This window comes from Pongo abelii, chromosome 4, assembly GCF_028885655.2.
Source record: "Pongo abelii isolate AG06213 chromosome 4, NHGRI_mPonAbe1-v2.0_pri, whole genome shotgun sequence".
NCBI lineage: Eukaryota > Metazoa > Chordata > Mammalia > Primates > Hominidae > Pongo > Pongo abelii.
The window spans coordinates 17,903,721-17,931,552 of record NC_071989.2 but is presented as its reverse complement, the minus strand read 5'-3'; the positions used below and the strand labels follow the sequence as shown (position 1 = coordinate 17,931,552).

At 42.8% G+C, this 27,832-nt stretch overlaps 2 protein-coding genes and 1 pseudogene across 9 annotated transcripts; 2 read left to right on the top strand and 1 right to left on the bottom strand.

The window, feature by feature from the left end:
• Nucleotides 1-101: 101 nt before the first annotated feature.
• LOC129059652 (histone H3.Y-like) lies at nucleotides 102-14,076 on the top strand (annotated as a pseudogene).
• Nucleotides 8,793-27,363, bottom strand: LOC129059342 (TATA-box binding protein associated factor 11 like protein 2). Of its 8 annotated transcripts, none has more exons than XM_054555435.1 (3): nucleotides 27,151-27,342; nucleotides 20,299-20,408; nucleotides 18,967-20,186 (listed from the first exon to the last, which is right to left on the bottom strand). In XM_054555435.1, the coding sequence occupies exon 3, from the start codon at nucleotides 20,096-20,098 to the stop codon at nucleotides 19,574-19,576; it is 525 nt and encodes a 174-aa protein (XP_054411410.1). In that variant the 5' UTR covers nucleotides 20,099-20,186; nucleotides 20,299-20,408; nucleotides 27,151-27,342; the 3' UTR covers nucleotides 18,967-19,573. The 8 variants fall into 8 exon arrangements, 7 of the variants coding, with proteins under 7 accessions (XP_054411405.1, XP_054411410.1, XP_054411412.1 ...); XM_054555437.1 differs by having other exon boundaries at nucleotides 18,967-20,173; nucleotides 26,920-27,337; XR_010139927.1 differs by lacking the exons at nucleotides 18,967-20,186; nucleotides 20,299-20,408 and adding exons at nucleotides 22,045-22,517; nucleotides 23,355-23,841 and having other exon boundaries at nucleotides 27,151-27,363.
• LOC129059343 (histone H3.X) lies at nucleotides 26,723-27,832 on the top strand. The gene is made up of 2 exons (XM_054555438.1): nucleotides 26,723-26,851; nucleotides 26,944-27,832. The coding sequence occupies exon 2, from the start codon at nucleotides 27,031-27,033 to the stop codon at nucleotides 27,439-27,441; it is 411 nt and encodes a 136-aa protein (XP_054411413.1). The 5' UTR covers nucleotides 26,723-26,851; nucleotides 26,944-27,030; the 3' UTR covers nucleotides 27,442-27,832.

Sequence of the window (27,832 nt, the reverse complement as noted above, 5' to 3'; positions counted from 1 at the left end):
CTGGCAGGCCCCCGGGAAGCCCCCCGGCCACAAAAGCCGTCGGCAAAAGGGCGCCCTCTACAGGAGGGATCAAGAAGTCTCACAGCTGCAGACCTGGCCCCATGGCGCTGAGTGAAATCAGAAAGTACCAGAACTCCACTCAGCTGCTCCAGCACAAGCTAACCTTCCAGCGCCTGGTGCGCGAGATCCCCCGGACTATCAGCGGGGACCTGCGCTTCCAGAGCGCGGCCGTTGGTGCTTTCAGGGGACCAATGAGGCCTACCTGGTGCGCCTCTTTGAAGACACTAACCTGTGTTTCATCCGTGCCAGGAGCGTCCCAATTATGCCAAGAGTCATGCAGCTGGCCCACAGCCTCCGTGGAGAGGGTGCTGAAGAGCCCTCCTGGGAAATCTTGCATTGTAAATGGTTTCCTTTGCGTTCTGTGGTGTTTTTCCTCTTCTCTCTGTTAATGATAGATATGATGTTAGAAGTTGTGTTCAGTATCAGTATCATTTCCCGCACGGGGTCTAAAAGTAGCTAAGCATACGATTGAGAACAAAAACCGAGGCAGAAATCACAGGTAGTGACTGTTTTTCTATTTTCTTTTAATTGTAAATTTTCGATCTACATGGAGGAGTTAATGCATTCATGTCAAGTGGAAATGTCTGAGTGAACACGTTTCAGTAGTTCAAATCAATAACAACTGTGAAAAAACTGGTTCCTTAATTTTATTGAAAACCAAATCAACTTATTGGTGTCAAACCGATAATGTCTCCTGTGATTGATCAAACAGTAGATGAGAGCCACACTTTGGCTTTCTCCATATGCAGTTCCATGTTTGCAATGTTCCCTGTCGTCTGGGCTGTTCCTCCTAGCTTGCTATGAACATACATTGATCTCTACTTTCTACAATGTGAATGGACTCTGTATGAATAGACTCTGTATCCACAAGTCGCTTCACATTAGGGTTGGCAGAATAACCAGTGTGGGTGTGTTTGTGGTAGAAAAGGGAGAGAGGCACCCTGTAGAAGTCCGATGCATTCCGTCAGGTGCATGTCAGTGTCCTAAAACCAGGTTACTGCCATGGACATGGCTATAATGACCCAGATCTTTGTCGGGGGGGGTGGTAGGAGAAACCCTGGACATGTGTGAGATGTGGGATAATGCCCCTGTTACACCCTGGGCATTGGAAAAAGGCCTTTCACAGGGGACAGGCCAGATGCCGCTTCCCCAACATCCAGTACAAAAATAAAATAAAATAATCTTCTTCCTCTGGGAAGATCTTGGTCTCACCCAGATGAAGGCAGCAGCCGGTTTCATAACCCTTTCAATCATATTTATATCTCAGACCAGGCACAATGGCTCATTTCTGTAAAACCAGCACTTTGGGTGGCCAAGGGCAGCAGATTGATTGAGCTCAGGAGTTCCTGTCCAGGCCAGGAATCTTGGCAAAACCTCCTCTCCAAAAAAAAAAAAAAAAGAAAGAAAGAAAGAAAATTAGCTGGGTGTGGTTGCTGGTGCCTGTGCTTTCACCTACTTGGAGGCTGAGGTAGAAGGACTGATTGAGCTCTGGAGGTGGAAGTTAGAGGGAGCCAAATTGACATCACTGCCCTTCCACCTGGCCAACAGAGTAAGACTCTGTCTCAAAAAACTAACAATCACTGTCATTATATTTGGTTCTGTGAGGTCCATGCATTAGCGGGTGTTTTTCTGGGACTTCCTAGTTGGAGGAAGAAAGGTGCATGGGACTTGGGCATCCTGTGGATGGGGAGCTGTTTTCAGAGAGAAAAAAAGACATCCTTTTAAGAGACTATGGTGGATTCACACTGAATGCTGAAATTGCTATGACTTTGGATGTTTCTGCTCAAATGTGATTTTAAAGAGATAAAACAAACAGTAAGTCTTCCCTTACAATACTCTATCCAGAAGGTCCCGGGCTTTCTAAGAGCACTGGAATAGTTACATTGTAAACATTTAATACTTTTACATAACTTTTCCTGGGAAATCAATCAACTGTTTTTCAGCTTGCAAAAATAAAAATGAAATTAAAAATTAGCTTTTCCTCTAAAATGGGTTTTTTCACATTGAGACCAAGATTGTTTTATGTCATGGAGTGATCTTTCATGATGTTCGGATGGTAACACACTCTAGGAGCTGCATGAAAAACAAGACAGAGAAACACAAACCCCAGAGACCCTGTCTAATCTCTTCATTCGTTTCCACACATTCGCCTCCAAAGAGCTGGTCCCAGCGTAACCTATATTAATGGCTGAAATAACATATTGATGTGTGTTTTGTGCTTGTCTAAAACAGAAATGCATATAATAACAATATATTGTTATACTACATGATGTTTAATTTTTAGTTTATTTTTCAGATTATTGTATTACAAATATAATGTCCTCTCACTGTAGGATTTGAGCATTAAATATTTTGTGTAATTGAAGCCTATTTGTAATTATACTGACATGTAATTGCCAAATACCCTGTATATAAGATAAACAGTAATAAATATATAGCAAAAATAAAATGAGTTCCAGTTTTCGGGGTGACTCCTTAGGAAATTCCATGTCATCACTCTATCTTCACAATCAGAAAAAAACTGAAAAAGCAAAGAATCAATATCTCCTTTGAAATCTCTCTGAGTGATGATGTCAGAGGCAAATACAAAGAGAAAATAAAAAGATTTCATGGTTTTCTGTCTTCAAAGTATGCTATCAAGCTGTAGGAACCAAAATGGCATAATACTGGCATAAAAACAGACACCTAAGCCACTGGATCAGAGCAGAGAGTCTAGAAATCAGTCCATCCATATACAGCCAACTGATGGTTCAAAAGGGTGCCAACAATCCACCACCACAAAACCACAGTTTCTTCCATCAATGGTGACAGGAAAACCTGGTAGCCACATGAAAATAAATGAAGTTGGACCCCTATCTCTTACTGTACACAAGAATAAATCCAAATAAATTAAAAACTTGAAACAATAAACCAACTAGAAGAAAACAGGGGACATCCTCATTGACACTGGTTAAGCCAAAAACTTTTGGAATACGACCCAAAAGCACAGACAACATAAGGGTAAATAGACAAATGCATTGCATCCAACTTAAAAAAAAAATCTGCAAACCCGACAAGACAATCAACACCATGAAGAGAAAAAATCAAAATGAGAGAAAATATTTGCAAACCCTACATCATATAAGGAATTAATTACTGTCCAAAATACTCTAGGAACTCAAATGACTCAATGGCAAGAAACAACACGATTTAAAAACCGGGCAAAGGACCTAAATAACATATATTTCTGGAACGAAGACATACAGTGGCCAACAGGTATGTATATACATATATATGCTCAACATCACTAATCATCAGAGAAATGCAAATTAAAACTGAAAGAAGATATCACCTCACACTCATTAGGATGTCTATGATCAAAAAGTCAAATGACAACACTTGTTGATGAGGATGTGGAGGAAAGGGAACCCTTGCACTATTCATGGGAACGTAAATTAGGACAGACATTATAGAAAGCAGGATGGACGTTCCTCCAAAAACGGAAAGAATAGAGCTACCATATGATCCAGGATTCCCACACTGCCAGGTATATACCAAAAGAAAATGAAATCAGTATTGAAGAGATATCTGCACTCCCATGTTAATTCACAATAGCTGAGATATGGAATTCACCTAAATGTTCAAAAATGGATGACAGGATGGGATAAATCTGATATATATGCACAATGGAATACTATTCAGTCTTAAAGAAAGACACCTTGTCATTTATGACACACGGGTGCACCTGGAAAACATCATGCTAAGTGAAATAAGCCGGGTGTAGGAAGACAAATACCACGTCATCTCAATGATATGTGGGATCTCACAAAGCTAATCTAATAGATGTCAAAAAGAAGAATTCTGGTTGTCAGGGGCTGGGCGGCTGTGGGTGAAAGAATGAGAAGATGTTTGTCAAAATATACAACATTTCAGTTACATAGGGAGAATAAGCTCAAGGACTATACTGCAACATGGTAACTATAGTTAAAAATAGACCGAATTCCTGAAAAGTACTATTAGTGTGGATGTGAAGTGTTCTCACCACAATAATACATATGTCAGGTAATGGCTGTCAGTTACCTAATTTAGATATTAGACAATGTGTACATACTTTATAACAGCATTTTGTACATAAGAAATACATACAATGAGATGTGTGTGTTTTAAATATAAATAGATAAATCAATAGTTGAGTGGTTGCAAGAGACCAAGAGTGAAAGGGAAGTGCAGAGACGGAACACAGTGCATTTGTACAGTAATGTAACTAGTCCACAGAATACAATAACGGTGGATACATGTAATTACGCCTTTGCTTCAGTCCATAGAATGTACAACACCCACGTGAGTCCTTAAGAAGAGCTATGGTCTTGGAGTCAGAGTGATGTGTCCATGTAGGCTGAATGACTGTAGCCAAACTACTACTCTGGGGCAGAAAGTTGATAGTGAAGGTGGCTATGCATATGTGGGGATAGAGGATATGGGAAACCTCTGTTTCTTCTGCCCGATTTTCCTGTGAACCTAAAGGTTTTCTACAAAAGTAGCTCTCCTTTTAAAACAGGAATGTGAATTTATTTTGTGAATATTGATTATCATGGGATTTCCTGTTCTGTACAAGGTACGTGCGTTGCATACAAGGGCATTACATTTCTACTGCAAGTTTCAGAGAAGCCTGTTAATAGTGTATCGAAATAGGGGCCTTTTGTATGTGTATTGTTTGATTGTTTGTTTTTCTTTGCTTTAGTTTTTCTCATGGAGCCAGAAGTATGAAGGTAGCAGCTGTTACCTGGGTTCAGCAGTTCAGTGAACTCAGGGCCTTCACTGGGCCTCATGCCGTTTCCAAAGTGGGCAATGGAAACAAGGCTCAGCCCTGGCATCAAGGTAAAAAAAAGGAGCCAGGGTGCCTCAGTGACAGGCACATATGACCATTTGATCAAAAAGTCTCAGCTTCCCCCAAAGGCTACTCCCAAATTTCCATGAATGTCACTTTGGGAGAGAAAACATGTCCCCCAGAGCATCCATAATAGAGGAGTGACCATTTTGCTTTTCCATCTATCCCTCCCGGTTTCAACTCATCCTCAGAGAACCTGAGAGACACCTCACCATGGCACCCTTGGTGTTTTGCGGCAGTCACGGAAGTCATCTAATGTGCAACTGTATTGAAATGTCTTTTTCACTGTAACTTCCATGATGATCATGAAATGTAAACTTTCGGGATCTCTTTGGCACCTAGATTCTAGCTAACTCTCACCTATCAGCTCTCCCATGAGGCACAGTCCAGAGGTTCATCCCTCCCTGGGCTGCGTGCAGAACCCAGGACTTGATTGGGTTTTCACAACCCTGATGAGGTTGAGGGTCTGGCGAAGCAGTGAGAGCAATGGAAGGTAGCTGCGTGGGTCTAATGCAATCATTTGAGCCCCTTATAATAGGCTGGACTTGGCTGAGACTACACAGATGTCCAGCCAGAGCCAGGCTGCCTGGGGGGAGGGAGATTCCCCACAGCTGATGTGTAGACCAAGGAAGCCCAGGACTCCCGGGAGAGGGAGCAGCAGGACCTCTGACCCACACACCTGCGAGCTGGTAAGCCTGGGGCTGGGTTGGAAGGGGTTAAATGTCTGGAAGAGTCTTCTGCATGGGTCTCAACTCACAGGCTCTCTGATTTTTGTCCACAGCCCCACCATCATTGTTGTCTGAAACCAGCGCTGCCTCCAGTTAACCTGGCTCAGCCCAAGGACAGTAGAGAGGCCGCAGCTCCAGGCCACTGCATGCACCAAGCCAACTGCCCGCAAAGCCACCGCCTGGCCGGCGCCGAGAAGACCCTGGCCACTAAAGCCGCCGGCAAAAGGGCGCCGCCTACAGGAGTGATCAAGAAGCCTCACCGCTACAGGCGTGGCACTGCGCGAAATCAGAAACTACCGGAAGTCCACGCAGCTGCTCCTCCTCAAGCTGCCCTTCCAGCGCCTGGTGCGCAAGATCGCCCAGGCCATCATCCTGGTCCTGCGCTTCCAGAGCGCTACCACTGGCGCCCTGCAGGAGCCCAGTGAGGCTTACCTGGTGCACCTCTTTGAAGACACCTAGCTGTGTGCCATCCATAAAAGCCCTGTCCTCTTCTCCCCTATATATGTATATTAGCGCTCTGCTTTGTACCCTCTTCCATAGGAAACACAAATCCATCAACTGATCATTTAAGCCTTTCTAGTTTGGGTACAACTTTTTGTGTAGTTGTACTTGTAAGCTTTGTACTTTATATTTCTAAAGACTAGACCCTAGATAATATGTGTTGGAATAGTGGAGATAGGTTGCTTAAACTTTATTTAGGAATATGCTAATTACTTCTGGGGGCAAAGGCAGGCACTGAGAATGTTAAGCTTATTACAAAATAGTAAATTTTGGAAAATAGTCAAGTACAGTCACTTTATTTGTTAGGTATCTTGTCACCACTTAACCAGCACCAATCAGAGACCAGATTTTTCTAGGCAGTCTCCAAATGTACATTATGACACAGACTTTAAGAATAGTAATGAAGCTCCAGGAAAAACTTCATTGTCATTAACATGTAATACAATCAGCCATGAAAGCTGTCAAAGATTTCTCCTGGAAAGATACCACTTTCTACAGATTTTTTTCTTGAGAGCTGTGGCTATATGATATTATATATTGAGAAGATTTAGTATGTGATTATTAAAAAGTCAGGAAACAACAGATGCTGGCAAGGCTGTGGAGATGTAGAAACACTTTTACAATGTCTGTGAGAGTGTAAATTAGTTCAACCATTGTGGAAGACTGTGTGGCCATTCCTCAAGGATCTAGAACCAGAAATACCATTGGACCCAGCAATCTCATTACTGGGTATATACCCAAAGGGTTATAAATCATTCCACTATAAAGACACATACACATGTATGTTCATTGCAGCACAATTTACAATAGCAAAGACTTGGAACCAACCCAAATGCCCATCAATGATAGATTGGATAAAGAACATGTGGCATATATACAGCATGGAATACTATGCAGCCATAAAAAAGAATGAGTTCATGTTCTTTGCGGTGACATGGATGGCACTGGAAACCGTCATTCTCAGCAAACTAACACAGGAACAGAAAACCAAACACCACATGTTCTCACTCATAAGTGGGAGTTGATCAGTGAGAACACATGGACAAACAAAATGGAACATCACACACCGTGGCCTCTCAAGGGGTGGGAGGCAAGGGAAAGGAGAGCATTAGGACAAATACCCAATGCATTTGGGGCTTAAAGCCTAGATGATGGGTTGATAGGTGCAGCAAACCACTAGGGCACATGTATATCTTTGTAACAAACCTGCACATTCTGCATATGTATCCCATAACTTAAAGTTAAAAAAAAAAAAAAAAGAATGTGTAACGACACTGAACTTTCTCAGCTAATCTAATTTTCCTCTCTGAGAAAACAACGCTGTGTTCCTGCTCCTGAGCTGACCTCTGAGACCTCGATGGGAACTTGTTTCTGTCTTCAGCAGTTCAGCTTTACTCAGAGCTCACTCAAAGTATTGAGTTCTATGAGGGGCCAGAAAAATGTTCTAAGTTTGTGTGTGGAATCACCATCAGCACTGCTCTCTACAAATGCTTGTCTCCACCTCAGGCTACTCGGGCCAGGTTCTCTTTTCCTCTGGTATTCTGAAAGGGCTACACCTGCCACATCCGCCAGAATACAGCTTCCAACACTGCAATGCCATGGGAAAGGAATGAGTTGAGAGCAATCTAAAGACTGGGAGATATTAAGTCTCTTGGATCTTACTTCTTTTGGTTGCTTGAGCACTTTAATTCCTGAGAGAGCCCTCCCATCTCCATCAGTTCTTCCAAGAACCTGTACCCTCCTTGTGTCTCTAAGACACACGGTCTAACTTGTTATATGCCTTTAAAGAAAGTTGGTAAAATAAAAGGAAAGCCAAACAATGTCAGAATATGGAAGTATGAAACAGAATTTTCCCATACTTGGTAAAGTTTAGAAATTTGTGAAATACCCAAAGACAGATTCTTTGTACAATAAGTCCTATTTTAAGAGGAAAAGCTGAGTGTATGAGGAAATAAAACAATATTTTCTGGAAGTATCTTGGCTTCAGGAAGAAAGAGTACATGTTATTCTCCATTCAGTATTAGAGCTGAATATGGGGTCTTTTAGGTCATTTTTGCTTATACTCTGCGATTCAGGGGGCACATGGCAAAGGTAAACAGACTGAAATAGCACCATGGATATATGTGAGCTGTGCTGGGAAGGTTCACAGTGGTTCCATGATAAATCTCAGGTCTTCATTCTATAATGAAAAATTGCTCTTTTCCATTATAAAGGTAAAGCAAAGTATGTACAAGTAGGGTATGGAATAACTTTGTCACTCGTGATGAACCTAGTTGGTCCGATATTTTAATAAATTCTCCAATGTCTCTGCACTCAGGTTTGATTTTCTGAGTGGATCATTGGTAGAATGAATAAAATCAAGAATACTCAAAATCAATGTTTTGAAATAAATTTCAGTGTCTCCGGAAGCACTGGTAATATCATCATATGCAGTGAACGTGAAGTACAAATAGGCTCTCTCTGTGTCCTTGAAACTGCCCATATGATCATTACAAATGGCGGCTTAAGGAAAGGTGGTTTTGGAATGGGTTTCTCTCTAGTCTTACATGATGCATCTCTACTATATTGCATTATAATAAAGTAAAGGTTCACTTGCTGACATAAACCACAGTAGGCAGGAATACAAGAGTCAACTTGGAGAAAAAAAATTCTTTGTGATTTTATTTTTATTTCTGCAGTTTGGAAAACAGTTTAGCTGCTTTTGTGATGACTCACAAAACTACATATGAGCACTGAAAATCAGAGAAGGACAACAATTGGGAAACATTTCTGGAGGCTTCACTTACTGAAACCCAGACATAAGCATACAAGTTAAGACACAGCAACACCAGGCTTCAGCATGAAACCATACAAATCTCCTGGGAAGGGCTTCCCGCTCTGAATGCAGCTACCTGTCCACAGAATGCTCAAGGCCCAGGCACCTTTATTCTTCCAACTAGAAAGACATAGAAAAATGCCTCAATATGCCCTTGGAGGCCCAAACATTTAGCTAAGGCTACTATGAAACAATCTGCTGTCTTCACCTAGGTAAGGTCAACTTCAGAGTTCGAGACACTAAGATCGTGGGTAAATTCAGGGTGGACTGAGATAAGGAAGCTCCAGCAAATACAGTCCTGTCATTGGAAGAGGAATGCAATATTTATTCCTGCACAAATAGACCCTTCCCTCTGGCCTTGGGCCTAGAGTATGACTTTTTTGCAGTTGCTATTGAGGAAGAGGCCCTTGGGCTTTAACCTGCGAACAGCTTCCCTTAAATGCTTGGGCTGCAGCGGGGGCGTTTCTCCCCACATCTCACACTCGTCCAGGGCCTCTTCCACCACCTCTCCAACAAAGACCTTGGCGATTCCAGCCATGGCAATGGCGGCGTTCTCAGACACCGAACTGCCGGTGATAGACTGCATCAGACCTGCAATGCGTGCTTTTGGGAAAGCTGACCGGCGATACACTTCGTAGCGGGCCAGCTGCTCCTCAGACATGGCAGACAGCAGGGCTGTCATTCTCTGAGCCTCCTCTGCATCCACGGTGGGCTTTCTCTCCTTCTTTCGTTTGGTATCTGTTTTCCATCTTTTGGCTGCAGGAGGAGCTGAGGCTGAGGCCTCCTTGTCCCCTTCTGTGAAGTCCATGACATCCTCACTCCTGAGCTCACCTTCCTGATCCCTGGGTTCTTCCAAGTTCCCATCTAGGTCCTCAGGGATTCCATCCTTCTTGCTGCCCTTCAGACCTCGGGGCATGGCGAACATCTCAGCAGACACACCTGTTTCCCTGCCTGTCTCCAGGGGTGAGGTTCAAGTCTGCTCCGTGACAGCAGCTGTAGAGGCAGAAGTTCCGGCTGGGGTGGTTTGATTATGGATCTGCAATGACAACATTTTAAAGATTTTAGCTGCTGTGTTTCTGCTGAGCCATTTTAGCCATAACTGGACACAGCTCCCTGCCTCCCCTTCCCACACACAAACACACACACTGAATTTTCTCACTTCCACAATGTGAAGAAACTTGTGGATGGAGAGTATATTAGCTTTAGATGAATGCAGAATAAATTCTCACAAATTTTGGATATTTAAAACAAACCCCAGCTCACAGGTCAAAAGTTCTGCTAGTCCAAGTGACTGCCTCCTGCTCAGAGTCACACGAGGGACCTCCGGGATGGGTCTGGCTGTGTGGTCGCTGCCTTCACCTGAGAAGGGTCTGGCTTCGATCTGATTCAAGTTGGTGGCAGAATTCAATGCCTTAGGGTTGTGAGCCCCAGGCCCACTTGTCTGTTCTGCCTGCTGCCGTGAGGATGCTCTCAGCTCCTACAAGTGTTGCCCAGATCTGGGCTGCGAAGCTCCCTGGGTCTGCACGGCCAGTGCTGGGGAATCTCCCACAGGGGAATGTCATCTCAGGGAGGTTCAGTCCTCCCTTATAAAGAGCTCAGATGATTGAATTAGACCCAGCCCTTAGCAGTATTGGTACAGGATATCCCTAATGTAATCAGGGATTTGGGCGGGCTCATCAATTCATGGTTCCGCCCACACTCAAGGGAGGGGTAGACACAGGGTGAGTCTCTGAGGGGTGGGAAATGCAGGGGGCATTTCAGAATTCAGTCTTCCTCACAGAATCGCAAAGTTCACATTTCACAACAATAAAGAAACTATTTACGCTAAAAATGAGACATTTTATGAAGGTGCACATTAGAAAACTTCAATGTCTGAGAAAAAATTTCTAACTCACAGAGAAGTGGTTTATCAAATACTCTGAAAATAAAATGGACTGGGTGAGGGGAATATGAAAATATTATTTCAAGTTGTTTTATTTATTTATTTATTTATTTATTTATTTATTTATTTTTGAGACAGAGTCTTGCTCTGTCCCCCAGGCTGGATTACTGTGGCCTGATTTCAGCTCACTGCAGTCTCCACATCCTGGGCTCAAGGCATTCCCCTGCCTCCGCCTCCAGAGTAGCTGGGACTAAATGTACGCGCCACCACGCCAGGCAAATTTTTGTATTTTTTAAAGTAGAGACGAGGTTTCACCATTTTGGCCAGGCTGATCTTCAACTGCCGACTTCAGGTGATCTGCCCCACCTTGGCTTCCCAAAGTGAAGGGACTATACGCGTGAGCCACTGCATCCAGACTATGATAGTTTCACACTGAAGCCTGAAGCTGCTCTGCCTTAGGATTTTTCCTGAGTTTTACTTTCTTGTCATGATGAGTTGCTAGTTCATATTTTCTGTTGGATCTTTTAGAAAGGCATTACTGATGAGATTATGGCTTTCTCCCAAAGAATACTACTTTGGACAAACTATATTTCAATTAACAGTACCTTAAGTTTCTGATACTTATCAAGTACAATATTTGGACATGGCATGGTAAGTGAAAGTGTAAGAAGCAGAATTTGGCAACCTCCATTTTTTTCAATTTCGATGGTTTCAGGTTTTTTGGTTTCAGCCAAACTGAAGAATGTCCTAATGAGCTGGCAATTCACAGGTCATTACAAACAATTTTTGAAACTAAATCACAGTGAAATTTTTGGAGTACAATTCTAAAGAAATTTGAATAATCTGGTGGTATTGCTAACACAAAACAAGGTTGTTCAGCTCTTTCATCTTTAAAAACAAACAAAAACATGATGTGGAATTCTCGCATTTTACCAAACAGCGGTATGCTCCCTTGAATATGTGACTATGAAACCCAAGTAATTGGAAGAAAAAAAATAAAGGAAACACCTCATCAGTCTCATTAATAGTTTTGTTGAGAAAAATGTATTTTTAAAAAACTGCTAGCTGTGTCTTGATATTTTTGACATGGCAATAAGTTGAAATTGCATGAATCATCTCTCTATTATTCATGCTACTTAAGAAACTCTTTCCAAGATTTGACTGCATTCATTTCATAAAAGCCATGCCCTCTTCTCCCCTATATATCTACATTAGCACTCTGCCTTGTACCCTCTTCCACAGGAAACACAAATCCATCAGTTGATCACTTAAGCCTTTCCAGTTTGGGTACAACTTTTTGTGTAGTTGTACTCATAAGCTTTGTACTTTATACCTCTAAAGACTAGACCCTAGATAATACGTGCTTGGGAATAGTGGAGCTAGCTTGCTTAAACTTTATTTAGGCATATGCTAATTACTTGTGGGGGGCAAAGGCAGGCAGTGAGGATGTTGAGCTTATCCCAAAATAGTCAATTCTGGAAAATAGTCAAGTACAGGCCGGGCGCGGTGGCTCAGGCCTGTAATCCCTGCACCTTGGGAGGCCAAGGCACTCAGTCACGAGGTCAGAAGATTGAGACCATCCTGGCTAACACGGTGAAACCCAGTCTTTGCTAAAAATACACAAATTAGCCAGGCGTGGTGGCAGGCGCTTGTAGTCCCAGCTACTCGGGAGGCATTTCAGAATTCTGTCTTCCTCACAGAATCACAAAATTCACATTTCACAACAATAAAGAAAATATTTACAGTAAAAATGAGACATTTCATGAAGTGGCATATTAGAAAACCTAAATGTCTGAAAAAAATCTCTAACTCATAGGGAAACAAGTGGTTTATCAGATACTCTGAAAATAAACTGGGCTGAGTGAGGGGAATATGAAAATATTATTTCAATTTTATTTTATTTTATTTATTTATTTTTGAAACAGATTCTTGCTCTGCCCCCCAGGCTGGAGTGCAGTGGCCTGATCTCAGCTCACTACAGCCTATGCCTCCTGGGCTCAAGCAATTCTCCTGCCTTAGCCTCCAGAACACCTGGGACTAAATGTGTGCACCACACTGCTGGGGTAATTTCTGTTTTGTTTTTTTTTTTTTGCATTTTTTTATTTTGATGTATTTTTCCTCTTTCTTTTCTTTCTTTCCTTTTTTTATTATTATTATACTTTAAGTTTTAGGGTACATGTGCACAATGTGCAGGTAAGTTACATATGTATACATGTGCCATGCTGGTGTGCTGCACCCATTAACTCGCAATTTAGCATTAGGTGTATCTCCTAATGCTATCCCTCCCCCCCTCCCCCCACCCCACAACAGTCCCTGGAGTGTGATGTTCCCCTTCCTTTGTCCATGTGTTCTCATTGTTCAATTCCCATCTATGAGTGAGAACATGCGGTGTTTGGTTTTTTGTCCTTGCGATAGTTTACTGAGAATGATGATTTCCAATTTCATCCATGTCCCTACAAAGGACATGAACTCATCCTTTTTTATGGCTGCATAGTATTCCATGGTGTATATATGCCACATTTTCTTAATCCAGTCTATCATTGTTGGACATTTGGGTTGGTTCCAAGTCTTTGCTATTGTGAATAGTGCCACAATAAACATATAAATCATGCCGCTATAAATTTTTGTATTTTTTAAAGTAGAGAAGAGGTTTCACCATTTTGGCCAGGCTGGCCTTGAACTGCTGACTTCATGTGATCTGCCCACCCTTGTTTTCTCAAAGTGAAGCGATTACAGGCATGAGCCACTGGGCCCAGACTTCAATTTATATATTACATGTATATGTATTCATAGGTCACAGAGAAGCACCAAAGAGACATAAAATTATGTCATGCACAGAGATATAAATCACATTTAGGGAAAATTATGTTAAGAAATGTCATAAAAAGTACTTTGGAAGATAAAGCTGACACTCAAATATCTGACTTTTAAAGAGCTTTTGTTTATTCAGAAATAGTCGGTAGAAGATATGAAATTTCTGGCCAAGCGCGGTGGCTTATTCTTGTAACCTCAGCATTTTGGGAGGCCGAGGTGGGTGGATCTCCTGAGGTCAGTGGTTCCAGACCAGCCTGGACAACATGGTGAAACACCTCTTTTCCAGCAACACATATTTACATCGGAACTTTTGTAAGACACCAATCTGTCTGTCATCCTTGCCAGGAGCTTCCCAATTATGCCCAGAGGCATGCAGCTGGCCCGCAGCCTCCATGGAAAGGGTGCTTAAGAGCTCACACTTCTGGGAAATCTTGCATTGCAAATTGTTTCCTTTGTGTTGTGTTGTGTTTTTCTCTGTTAATGGTTTCTTTTGTGTTGTGTTGTGCTTTCTCTCTCTTAATGATAGATATGATGTTAGAAGTTGTGTTCTGTGTTGGTATCATTTCTCACAAGGGGTCAAAAAGTAGCTAAGCATATGATTGGGAGTAAAAACTGAAGCAGAAATCATAGCTAGTGACTGTGTTTCAATTTTGTTTTGTTTGTAAACTTTCGATCTACTTTGAGGGTCTAATGCATTCGTGGAAATGTCTCAGTGAACACATTTCTGCATTTCACATCAAGAACAATTGTGGAGAAATGAGTTCCTTAATATTATTGAAAACCAAGTAAAAGTATAGGTGCCAAATAGACAATGTCTCCTGCAATTGATCAAACAGTAGATGGGATCCACACTTTGACTTTTTCTATGTGCAGCTCCATGTTTGCAATGTTCCCTGTCTCACAGACTGCTCCTGCTACTTTGCTATGAACATACATTGACCTGGAAACAATAGACTTTCTTTTGAAACAACAGATTCTGGGTATACTTGGAGGTTTTATGTATCCAACTAGATGTTTTCAGTGCTTCCTTTCTCCTGTGCTGTTTCTCTGAGTTGGCTATGAAAATACATTAAACTTTATTTTCTAAAATATGAATAGACTTTTCTATTTACAAGTTACTGCACATTGTGGAAGCTGTGTGGGTAAAATCCAGTGGGGTATATCTGTGTTGAAGGGAGTCAGAGGCACCCATTGGGAGTCTGATGCAGTTCATTCCTGGTGGTCTATATCCCAGAGTGTGGTCATTGTCACGGCTGGAATGGTCAAGGCCTTGGTCAGGCAGGTTTGTAGAAGAGGTTCTAGACATGTGTAGATTTGAAAAAGAGATGCCCCTGAGAAAGCCTGCCTGCACATTCAAGTTTAAGAGCCACATTTTTATCAAGTACCAAAAAATTATGTGATTTCCAGCCCCAGACTAGAAAAGTAATCCTGTTCCTGAGGGAAGAAGTACTGGCTCCATCTTCTCATGACAGAAGACTCTGTGTGCTAGAGCTTCCATATCTCAGTCTACCCTGGACTCACCCTCCATTTTAACATCTTCCTCAAACTCTGGCAGTCTCACCTAGATCATGGAGGCAGCCTTTATCATAATCACTTTGACTAAATATTTGTCTCTTCTTGGGTGAATTGAGTCATTTTTCTACATCTTCCTAGTTGGAAGGAGAAAAGTGCATGGTCCCTGAGCACCTTCTGAACAGACAGCTGCTTTAAGAGAGAAACGACTCCCAAGAGACTGTGATGGTTTCACACTGAAGCCTGAAGTTGCTCTGCCTTAGAATTATTTCTGGGTTTTCTTTTCATATCATAATCAGTTACTAGTTTATATTTTCTGTTGGATTTTTAAAAAGGGCTTACTGATGAGATTATGGCATTCTCATAAAAAATACTACTTTGGTGAAAGTATATTAAAATGAACAATACTTGAATTTCCAATACTCACAAGTACAATAGTTGAACATGGCATGGTAGGTGAAAGTGAGAAGTAGAATTTGACAAACACCATTTTACCCAACATTAGTATGTTCCCTTGAATATGTGATGAAGAAAATATTAGTAATCAGAAAAAAGAAACACCTTGTCTACCTCATTAATAGATTTGTTTAGAAAAAAATATTTTTTACAAAATGCTAGCTAGCTCTTGATATTCCTAGACAGGGCACTTTAAAACCTCATGAATTGTCTCTCTAATATTCATGTTACTTAAGAAACTATTAGAAAAGATTTGACTGCATTCCTTTTATAAGAGCCCTGCCCTCTTCTCCCCTATATATGTATGTTAGCACTCTGCGTTGTACTCTCTTCCGTAGAAAACACAAATCCATCAATTTATCATTTCAGCTTTTTTAGCTTGGGTACAAATTTTTGTGAGTTACACTTTCAAAGTTTTTACTTTGTACTTCTAAGGACTAGACCATAGATAATATGTGCTTGAGAATAGTGGAGCTAGATCACATAAACTTTATTTGGGCATATGCTAAGTACTTTTTGGGGGGCAAAGGCAGGCAATGAGGATGTTAAGCTTATCCCAAAATATTGAATTATTGAAAATAGTCAAGTACAGTCACTTTACTTGTTAGAAATTTCATCACCACCTTACCAGCACCAATCAGACACCATATTTTTCTAGGCAGTCTCCAAAGGTACATTATGAGATAGACTTTAAGAATAGTAATGAAGCTCCAGGAAAAACTTTATTGTCATAAACATGTAATACAACTAGCCATGAAAGCTATCAAAGATTTCTCCTGGAAAGATACCACTTTCTACAGATTCCTTTCTCAAGAGCTGTGGCTATATGATATCACATATTGAGAAGATTTAAATGTGTAGGGACACTGAACCTTCCCGCAAATACATTTTTCCTCTTTGAGAAACAGCACTGTGTTCCTGCTCCTGAGCTGACCTCTGAGATCTTGATGGGAACTTCTTTCTGTCTTCAGCAGTTCAGCTTTACTCAGACTCACTCAGAGCATTGAGTTCTATGGGGGGCTGGAAAAACATTCTAAGCTTGTGTGTCCAATCTCCACTGTCACTGCTCCCTGCACTGGCTCATCCCCACTTCAGGCTACTGGGGCCAGGTTTTCTTTTCTCTGGTGTGAAGAGACTGCTAGGCCTGCAACATGTGCCAGAACAGCTCCCAAGACTCCTCAATGCCATGGGAAAGGAATGAGCTGAGAGCAATCTAAAGACTGGGAGATAATGAGTCTCTTGGAGTATACCTCTTTTGGTTGCTCAAGCACTTTAATTCCTGAGAGAGCCCTCCCATCTCCATCAGTTCTTCCAAAAACCTGTGCTCTGCTTGTGTCTCTCTAAGACACACTGGTCTAACTTGTTAGATGCCTTTACACAGAAGTTGGTCAAATAAAATGAAAGCTAAACAATGTCAGAATATGGAGGTATGAAACACAATTTCCCTCTCCCTCTCCCTCTCCCCCCTTCTTTCTTTGGTTTCCCTCTACTTCTTTCTTTGGTCTCCCTCTGTTGCCGAGGCTGGACTGTACTGCCATGATCTCAGCTCGCTGCAACCTCCCTGCCTCGGGCTCCTGTGATTCTCCTGCCTCGGTCTGCCTAGTGCCTGGAATTGCAGGCGCGCGCCGCCACTCCTGACTAGTTTGTGTATTTTTGGTGGAGACGGGGTTTCGCTGTGTTGACCGGGCTGGTCTCCAGCTCCCGGCCTTGAGTGATCTGACCGCCTCAGCCTCCCGAGGTGCTGGGATTGCAGACAGAGTCTCGCTCACTCAATGCTCAATGTTGCCCAGGCTGGAGTGCAGTGGCATGATCTTGGCTCGCTACAACCTCCACCTCCCAGCCGCCTGCCTTGGCCTCTCAGAGTGCTAAGATTACAGCCTCTGCCCAGCCACCACCCCATCTAGGAAGTGAGGAGAGCCTCTGCCCGGCCGCCCATCATCTGGGATGTGAGGAGCGCCTCTGCCCAGCCACCCATCATCTGGGATGTGAGGAGCACCTCTGCCCAGCTGCCCCATCTGGGAGGTGTACCCAACAGCTCCGAAGAGACAGCGACCATCAAGAATGGGCCATGATGACGATGGCGGTTTTGTTGGAAAGAAAAGGGGGAAATTTTGGGAAAAGAAAGACAGATCAGATTGTTACTGTGTCTGTGTAGAAAGAAGTAGGCATAGGAGACTCCATTTTGTTCTGTACTAGGAGAAATTCTTCTGCCTTGGGATGCTGTTGATCTATGGCCTTGCCCCCAGTCCCGTGCTCTCTGAAACATGTGCTGTGTCAACTCAGGGTTAAATGGATTAAGGGCGGTGCAAGATGTGCTTCGTTAAACAGATGCTTGAAGGCAACATGCTCGTTAAGAGTCATCACCACTCCCTAATCTCAAGTACCAGGGACACAAACACTGCCTAGGAAAACCAGAGACCTTTGTTCATGTGTTAATCTGCTGACCTTCTCTCTACTATTATCCTATGACCCTGCCACATTCCCCTCTCTGAGAAACACCCAAGAATGATCAATAAATACTTAAAAAGAAAAAAAGAAAGAAACACAATTTCCCATACTTGGTAAAGTTTAGAAATTTGTGTAATACCCAAAGACAGATTCCATGTACAATAAGTCCTATTTCAAGAGCAAAAGCTGAGTGTATGAGGAAATAAAACTATATTTTTTGGGGGTATCTTTGGCTTCAGGAAGAAATAGTACATGTTATTCTCCATTCAATATTAGAGCTGAACTATGGGGACTTTTAGATAGTTTTGCTTATACTCTGTGATTCAGGGGGCACATGGCAAAGGTAAACAGACAGAAATAGCACTGTGGATATATGTGAGCTGTGTGGGGAAGATTCACAGTGATTCCATGATAAATCTCAGGTCTTTATTCTATAATGAAAAATTACTCTTTTCCATCATAAAGGTAAAGCAGAGTATGTACAGGTAGAGTATGGAATAACTTTGTAACTCGTGATGAACCTACTTGGTCCGATATTTTAATAACTTCTACGATGTCTCTGTACTCAGGTTTCATTTTCTGAGTGGATCATTGGTAGAATGAATAAAATCAAGAATACTCTAAAGTAATCTTCTGAACTAAATTTCAGTGTCTCTGGAAGCACTGGTAGTATCACCATGTGTAGCAAATGTAAAGTATCAATAGGCTCTCTCTGTGTCTTTTAAACTGCACATATGATCATTACAAAAGGTGGCTTGAGGAAAGGTGGTTTTGGAATTGGTTTCTCTCTAGCCTTCTATGATGCATCTATACTATATTAAATTATAATAAAGATCACCTGCTGACATAAAGCACAGTAGGCAGGAATAGGAGAAGAGTCAACTTAGAGAAAAAAATGCTTTGTGATTTTATTTTTATTTCTGCAGTTTGGAAAACAGTTTAACAGTTTAACTGTTTTTGTGATGACTCACAAAAATACACATGAGCATTGAAAATATACAGAAGAACAACAATTGGGAAACATTTCTGGAAGCTTCATTTACTGAAACCCAAACATAAGCATACAAGCTAAGACACAGCAACACCAGGCTTCAGCATGAAACCATCCAAATCTCCTGGGAAAGGCTTCCCTCTCTGAATGCAGCTACCTGTCCACAGGATGCTCTAGGCCCAGGCACCTTTATTCCTCCAACTAGAAAGACATAGAAAAATGCCTCAATATCCCATTAAGATGCACAAACACTTAGCCAAGGCTCCTATGAAACAATCTGCTGTCTTCATCCAGGTAAGGGCAACTTCACATTTTCAGACACTAAGATCGTGGGTAAATCCAGGGTAGACTAAGATGCAGAAGCTCCAGCAAATACAGTCCTGTCATTGGAAGACAAATGCAGTACTTATTCCTGCACAAATAGACCCTTCCCTCTGGCCTTGGGCCTAGAAGAACATGATTTTTTTGTGGTTGCTGTTGGGGAAGAGGCCCTTGGGCTTTAATGCTTGGGCTGCAGCGGGGGCATTTCTCCCCACATCTCACACACGTCCAGGGCCTCTTCCACCACCTCTCCAACAAAGACCTTGGCGATTCCAGCCATGGCAATGGCGGTGTTCTCAGACACCGATCGGCCGGTGATAGACTGCATCAGACCTGCAATGCGTGCTTTTGGGAAAGCTGACCGGCGATACACTTCGTAGCGGGCCAGCTGCTCCTCAGACATGGCAGACAGCAGGGTTGTCATCCTCTGAGCCTCCTCTGCATCCACGGTGGGCTTCCTCTCCTTCTTCTCCTTGCTATCCATTTTCTGTCTTTTGGCTGCAGGAGGAGCTGAGGCTGAGGCTTCATTGTCACCTTCTGTGAGGTCCATGACATCCTCACTCCTGAGCTCACCTTCCTGATCCTTGGGTTCTTCCAAGCTCCCATCTAGGTTCTCAGGGATTCCATCCTTGTTGCAGCCCTTCAGACCCCGGGGCATGGAGAACATCTCAGCAGACACACCTGTTTGCCTGCCTGTCTCCATGAGTGAGATTCAGGTCTGCTCCGTGACAGCAGCTGTAGAGGCAGAAGTTCCGGCTGGGGTGGTTTGATTATGCATCTGCAATGCGAACCTTTCAAAGATTTTAGCTGCTGTGTTTCTGCTGAGTCATAGTTTAGCCACAACTTCACACAGCTCCCTGCCTCCCCTTCCCGCACACAAACACACACACTGGTTTTTCTCACTTCCACAATGTGAAGAAACTTGTGGATGGAGAATGTCAGGCCTCTGAGCCCAGGCCAGGCCATCGCATCCCCTGTGACTTGCACGTATACATCCAGATGGCCTAAAGTAACTGAAGATCCACAAAAGAAGTAAAAACAGCCTTAACTGATGACATTCCACCATTGTGATTTGTTCCTGCCCCACTCTAACTGATCAATGTACTTTGTGGTCTCCCCCACCCTTAAGAAGGTTCTTTGTAATTCTCCCCACCCTTGAGAATGTACTTTGTGAGATCCACCCCTGCCCACCAGAGAACAACCCCCTTTGACTGTAATTTTCCATTATCTTCCCAAATCCTGTAAAATGGCCACACCCCTATCTCCCTTCGCTGACTCTTTTTGGACTCAGCCCACCTGCACCCAGGTGAAATAAACAGCCATGTTGCTCACACAAAGCCTGTTTGGTGGTCTCTTCACACGGATGCGCATTAAAGAGAGTATATTAGTTTTAGATCAATGCAGAATAAATTCTCACCAATTTTGGATATTTACAACAAACACCAGCTCACAGGTCAGAAGTCGTGCTAGGCCAAGTGACAGCCTCCGGCTCAGAGTCACACGAGGGACCTCCAGGATGGGTCTGGCTATGCGGTCGTTGCCTTTATCTGAGAAGGGTCTGGCTTTGATCTGATTCGAGTTGGTGGCAGAATTCAATGCCTTAGGGTTGTGAAACCCAGGCCCACTTGTTTGTTCTGCCTGCTTCCGTGAGGAGCTCTCAGCTTCTACAGGTGTTCCTCAGGTCTGGGCTGTGAGGCTCCCTGGGTCTGCACAGCCAGAGCTGAGACATCACCCACAGGGGAATGTAATCTCAGGGAGGTTCAGTCCCTTATAAAGAGCTCAGATGATTGAATTAGACCCAGCACTTTACAGCTATTGGTTCAGGGTATCCCTAACCTAATCAGGGATTTGGGCGGGCTCATCAATTCAAGGTTCCGCCCACACCTAAGGGAGGGGCAGATGCAGGGCAAGTCTCTGAGGGGTGGGAAATGCAGGGGGCATTTCAGAATTCTGTCTTCCTCACAGAATCGCAAAGTTCACATTTCACAACAATAAAGAAAACATTTACTGTAAACATGAGACATTTTATGAAGTTGCATATTAGAAAACTTCAATGTCTGAGAAAAAAATCTCTAACTCATAGGGAAACAAGTTGTTTATCAGATACTCTGAAAATAGACCAGGCTGGGTAAGGGGAATATGAAAATATTATTTCAATTTTATTTTATTTTATATTATTTATTCATTTATTTTTGAGACAGAGTCTCCCTCTGTCCCCCAGGCTGGATTGCAGTGGCCTAATCTCAGCTCATCTCAGCCTCTGCCTCCTTGGCTCAAGCAACTCTCCTGCCTCAGCCTCCAGAGTAGCTGGGACTAAATGTGCGCGCCACCATGCCAGGATAATTTTTGTATTTTTTAAAGTAGAGATGAGGTTTCACCATTTTGGCCAGGCTGGTCTTGAACTGCTGACTTCAAGTGATCTGCCCCCCTTGGTTTCTCAAAGTGAAGTGATTACAGGCATGAGCCACTGCGCCCAGACTTCAATTTATATATTACATGTATATGTATTCATAGGTCACAGAGAAGCACCAAAGAGACGTAAAATTATGTCATGCACAAAGATTTAAATCACATTTACGGAACATTATGTTGAGAAATGGCATAAAAATTACTTCAGAAGATAAAGCCAACACTCAAATATCTGACTTTTAAAGAGCTTTTGTTTATTCAAAAATAGTCAGTAGAAGATATGAAATTACTGGTCAGGCGCGGTGGCTCATGCTTGTAACCTCAGCATTTTGGGAGGCCGAGGTGGGTGGATCTCCTGAGGTCAGTGGTTCCAGACCAGTCTGGACAACATGGTGAAACACCTCTTTTCCAGCAACACATATTTACATCGGAACATTTGTAAGACACCAGCCTGTCTGTCATCCTTGCCAGGAGCTTCCCAATTATGCCCAGAGGCATGCAGCTGGCCCACAGCCTCCATGGAGAGGGTGCTTAAGAGCTCACACTCCTGGGAAGTCTTGCATTGCAAATTGTTTCCTTTGTGTTGTGTTGTGTTTTTCTCTGTTAATGGTTTCCTTTTTGTTGTGTTGTGCTTTCTCTCTCTTAATGATAGATATGATGTTAGAAGTTGTGTTCAGAGTTAGTATCATTTCTCACATGGGGTCAAAAAGTAGCTAAGCATATGATTGGGAGTAAAAACAGAAGCAGAAATCACAGTTAGTGACTGAGTTTCAATTTTGTTTTGTTTGTAAACTTTCAATCTACTTTGAGGTTCTAATGCATTCGTGGAAATGTCTCAGTGAACACGTTTCTGCATTTCACATCAAGAGCAATTGTGGAGAAATGAGTTCCTTAATATTATTGAGAATCAAGTAAATGTATAGGTGCCAAAAAGACAATGGCTCCTGCAATTGATCAAACAGTAGATGGGATCCACACTTTGACTTTTTCTATATGCAGCTCCATGTTTGCAATGTTCCCTGTCTCACAGACTGCTCCTGCTAGCTTGCTATGAACATACATTTACCTCTACTTTCTAAAATGTGAAAATACTCCTTATCCACAAGTTGCTTCACATTACAGGAGGCAGAAAACCCAGTGTAGGTTTGTTTGTGGGTGGAAAAGGGAGAGAGGCCGCCTTTAGAAGTCCAATGCAGTCCATCACCAGCAGTTCAGTGTCCTAGAACGTGGTCACGGCTGTAGCCATGGCTGGAATGACCCAGGTCTTGGTCCAGGAGCTGGTAGGAGAGGCCCTCGATGTGTGTGATATGTGGGGAGACACGTCCCTGCTGCAACCCAAGCATTGGAGGGACGCCTTTCACAGGGGACAGCCCAGGGCCCATTCCCCCAACATCGAGGAAGAAAAAAAAAAACAAAAAACTCATCTTCCTCCGGATCCCAGCCCAGATGGAAAGGCCTGATTTTAGAGGAGAAACTACTGGTTCTAGTCTTTCTATGAGAGCATCCTTGCTATGCTGGAGCTTCAGTATCTCAGCCCATCCTGGACTTACCGGGGATTTAACGTCTTTCTTACATCTTACATTGGTTACACCCAGATGAAGGCAGCAGCCTGTTTGATCATCCCTTTCAATCATATTTGTATCTCAGACAGTGCACAGTGGCTTATTCCTGTTATCCCAGCATTTTGAGTGGCCGATCCGGCAGATCACTTGAACTCAAGTTCCAGACCGCCTCTCTTTAAAAAAAAAAAAAAAAATTATCTGGGCGTGGTCACTAGTTCCTGCTGTTTCACGTACTCTCTCTGGAGTCTGTGGTAGGAGAATCGCTTGAGCTCCAGAGGTGGAGGTTGCAGTAAGCAGAGATGGCGTCACTGCCCTCACACCTGGCCAAGAGGGTGAGACCCTGTCTCAAAAATAATAACAATCATCACCATCGTATTTGGAGCTCTGAGGTCCACGCATGCGCAGGCATTGTTCTGGGGCTTCCTGCTTGGAAGGAGAATGGTGCATGAGCCTCGAGCATCGTGTGAATGGGGAGCTGTTTTTACAAAGAGAAAAGAAACTTTTCAGAGACTGATGAAATCACACTGAATTCTGAAGTTGCTATGATTTAGGATGTTTTTGCTCCTATATGCTTTGTAGGAGATAAAACAGAGTCTTCCCTTATAATACTTTTTCCTAAAGGCCTTGGCTTTCTAAAAGCATTGGAATAGTTCCCCTTATACACATTTATACTTTTCATAACTTTGCCTGGGGAATCAACAGTTTTAGAGCTTGCAAAAATAACAATTAAATTAAATACCAGATTTTCCCCTAAAATGATTTTTTTCACATTCCCGCCAAAATTGTTTCATGTCAGAGAACGATCTTTGAGGACACTAGAATAGTGACACACTCTAGGAGCCACATGGAAAACTAGACAGAGAAACACAGACCTCAGAAACCCTGTCTAATCTCTGCATTCATTTCCATGCCTTCACCTCCAAAGAACTGGTCCCAAAGTAACCTTTGTTTATGACTGAAATAACATATTGATCTCTGTTTTGTCCTTCTCTAAAACAGAAATGCATATAATAATAATATATTTTATTCCAGATAATATTCTATTTTTACTTTATTTTTCAAATGATTATATAAGAAATGCAGAAATAAAAAACAAAATTTTCTCTCTCTGTAGGATTTGACCATTGAGTATTTTCTACAATTGAACCCTATTTGTCATTATATGAACAAGTAATGATCAAATATCTTGAATATAAGATAAACTCTAACAAATAGCAACAATAAAATGGAGTTCCAGTTTTCAGGATGGCCCATAAAAAAGATTCCATGTCATTACTCTGTCTTAACAATCAGTAAAAAACCGAAAAAATAAAGAATCTATATCTCTTTGACATCGGTCTGAGTGGTGCTGTCATAGGGCAAACCATAGAGAAAATAAAAAAATCCATGCCTTCCTTGCTTCAAAGTATTCTATCAAGCTGTAGGAACAAAAATGGCACAAGAATGGCATCAAAACAGAAATCAAAGCCAATGGAACATAGCAAAGAGCCCAGAAATCACTCAAAATGTGTACAGCCAATTACATTTTTACAAATGCACCAACAACACACAATGACAAAAGGACAGTCTCTTCCATCAGTGGTGATAGCAAACTGGGTATCTACAGGCAGTAAAATGAAATTGGGCCCTAATCTCTTACCATATACAAGAATCAACCAAAATATAGTCAAAACTTTAAACTATGAACCTACTAGAAGAAAACAGGGGACATCCTCATTGACATTGGTTAAGCCAATAATTTTTGAAATATGTCCCAAATGCATAGGCAGCAAAAGGGAAAATGGACAAATGGATTGCATCCAAATGAAAAAAAAATTCTGCACAGTAAAGGAAACAACACCATGAAGAGACAAAATCATAATGAGAAAAAATACTTGCAAACACTATATCCAACAAGGGATTAATTAGTTACTGTTCAAAATATACCATGAACTCAAAGGACTCAACAGCAAGAAACAACACAGTTTTAAAACTGGGTAAAGGACCTAAATAATAGACATCTCGGGAGAGAAGATATACAAGTGATCTGCAGGCATATATATATACTCGACATCACCAATCTTCAAAGAAATGCAAATAAAAACTAAAAGAAGGCATCACCTCACTCTCTTCAGAATGGCTATGATCAAAACATCAAAGGACAACACTTGCTGAAGAGGATGTGGAAGAAAGGGAACCCTTGCATTATTCCTGCGAATGTAAATTAGGGAGCCATTGTAGAAAACAGTATGGAACTTCCTCCAAAAACTACATAAATACAGCTACCATATGATCCAGCAATCCCACACTGGGAAGTGTATATCAAAAGGAAACAAAATCAGTCTATTGAAGAGATATCTGTACTCCCATGTTCATTGCAGCACTATTTACAAGACCTAAGATAGGGGATCCACCTAAATGTCCAAAAGCAGATAACAGGATGAGGAAAATCTGATATACATACACAAAGGAATACTATGCAGCCTTAAAGAAGGAAATCTTGTCTTTTGTGTACACATGGGTGCACTTGGAGAACATCATGCTAAGTGAAATAAGCCAGGCATAAGAATACAAATACTACATGGTCTCCATGTACCTGGAATCTCACAAAGTTAATCTGATAAATGCAAAAAAATAAGAAAGATGGTTGTCTGGGCCTGTGGTGGCTGGGGATGGGGAATTTGAGGAGATGATGGTCAAAACACACAACACGTCAGTTACATAGCGGGAACAAGCTCAAGAATTATGGTACAACGTGGTGACTATAGTTAACAATATACTGTTATGGTACCAAAGTTAAAAAAAAAAAAAAAAAAGAGCCAGAGAGCCTCAGTGACAGGCACATAGGACCATTTGATCAAAAAGCCACAGCTTTGCCTGAAGGCTACCCGCAGATTCCCATGAATGTCATTTTGGGGGAGAAAAATGCCCCCAGGAGCATCTCCGTTAGAAGAGTGACCATTTAGGTTTTCCATCTTTCCCTCCCCGTTTCACCTCATCCTCAGGGAACCTGAGAGACACCTCATGATCACACCCTTGGTGTTTTGCAGCAGTCACCGATGTCGTGTAACATGCAATTTTATTCAAATGTCTTTTTCATTGTAATGACTTCCATGATGGTCATGATGTGTAAACTTTCAGAATCTCCTTGACACTCAGATTTTATCTAACTCGCACCTATCATCCCTCCCATGATGCACACGGCAGAGGTTCCTCCCTCCCTGGGGTGTGTGCAGAACCCAGCGACTTGATTGGGTTTTCACAGCCCTGATTAGGTTGAGGATCTAGTGAAGCAGTGAGTACAATGGAAGGTAGCTGGGTGAGTCTAATGCAATCATCTGAGCTCCTTATAAGAGGCAGGGCTTTACTGAGACCACAGAGATCTCCATTCAGAAAGAGACTGCCTGCGAGGGAAATTTCTGGCTGCTGCTGTGTAGACCAAGGAAACCCAGGACCCTCCGGGAAGACTAAGCAGCCCGGCCTGCGACCCACAGACCTGAGAGCTGGTAAGTGTGGAGCTGGGTTGACAGGGGCTAAGGGTGTGGCAGACTCATGCGCATGGATCTCAACTCACAGGCCCTCTGATTCCTGTCCACAGCACCACTGCCCTTGTTTTCTGACGCCAGTACTACCTGCGGCAGGCCAGGCTCAGCCTCAGAGAGGAGAGAGCACAAGACCCCACAACATGGCACGCACCAAGCAGACCGCCCGCAAAGCCACCGCCTGGCAGGCCCCCAGGAAGCCCCTGGTCACCAAAGCCGCCAGAAAAAGGGCGCCGCCTACAGAAGGGATCAGGAAGCCTCACCGCTACAAGCCTGGCACCCGGGCGCTGCTGGAAATCAGAAAGTACCAGAAGTCCGCGCAGCTGCTCCTGCGCAAGCTGCCCTTCCAGCGCCTGGTGCGGGAGATCGCCCAGGCCATCAGGCCGGACCTGCGCTTCCAGAGCGCGGCCATTGGCGCCCTGCAGGAGGCCAGCGAGGCCTACCTGGTGCAACTCTTTGAAGACACCAACCTGTGTGCCATCCATGCCAGGCGCGTCACAATTATGCCCAGAGACATGCAGCTGGCCCGCCGCCTCCGTGGAGAGGGTGCTTAAGAGCCCACGCTCCTGGGAAACCTTGCACTCTAGAGGACTTCTTTTCTGTTTGGTTGTGTTTTATTTTTTCTCTTCCCCCTGTAACTGGTAGTTCTGATGTGAGAACTTTTGTTCTGTTTTGGTTTCTTTTCCCTCCGGGGGTCCAAAGGTAGCTAAGCATAGGATTGCCAGTGGAAACGTAGGCAGAAATCAGGTGGCGGTTGTGTTTGTGTGTGCTTGCTAGTAAACGTCTCATCTACTTTGAGGCTCTCAAGGCACTAGTGTCAAGTGGAAATGTCTCTGTGAGCGAGTTTCCGTTCAACTCTATAAAATTATAAAGAAATTGGTTTCTGTTTTCTTTACTATGTCTGCATATATGTTCTGTAAACAAAATAAATTTCTTATTAATGAG

What these genes read in the sequence shown, in the direction of transcription:
- LOC129059342 (XM_054555430.2), bottom strand. Translation starts at nt 9,896, where the DNA reads ATGTTCGCCATGCCCCGAGGTCTGAAGGGCAGCAAGAAGGATGGAATC.
- LOC129059343 (XM_054555438.1), top strand. Translation starts at nt 27,031, where the DNA reads ATGGCACGCACCAAGCAGACCGCCCGCAAAGCCACCGCCTGGCAGGCC.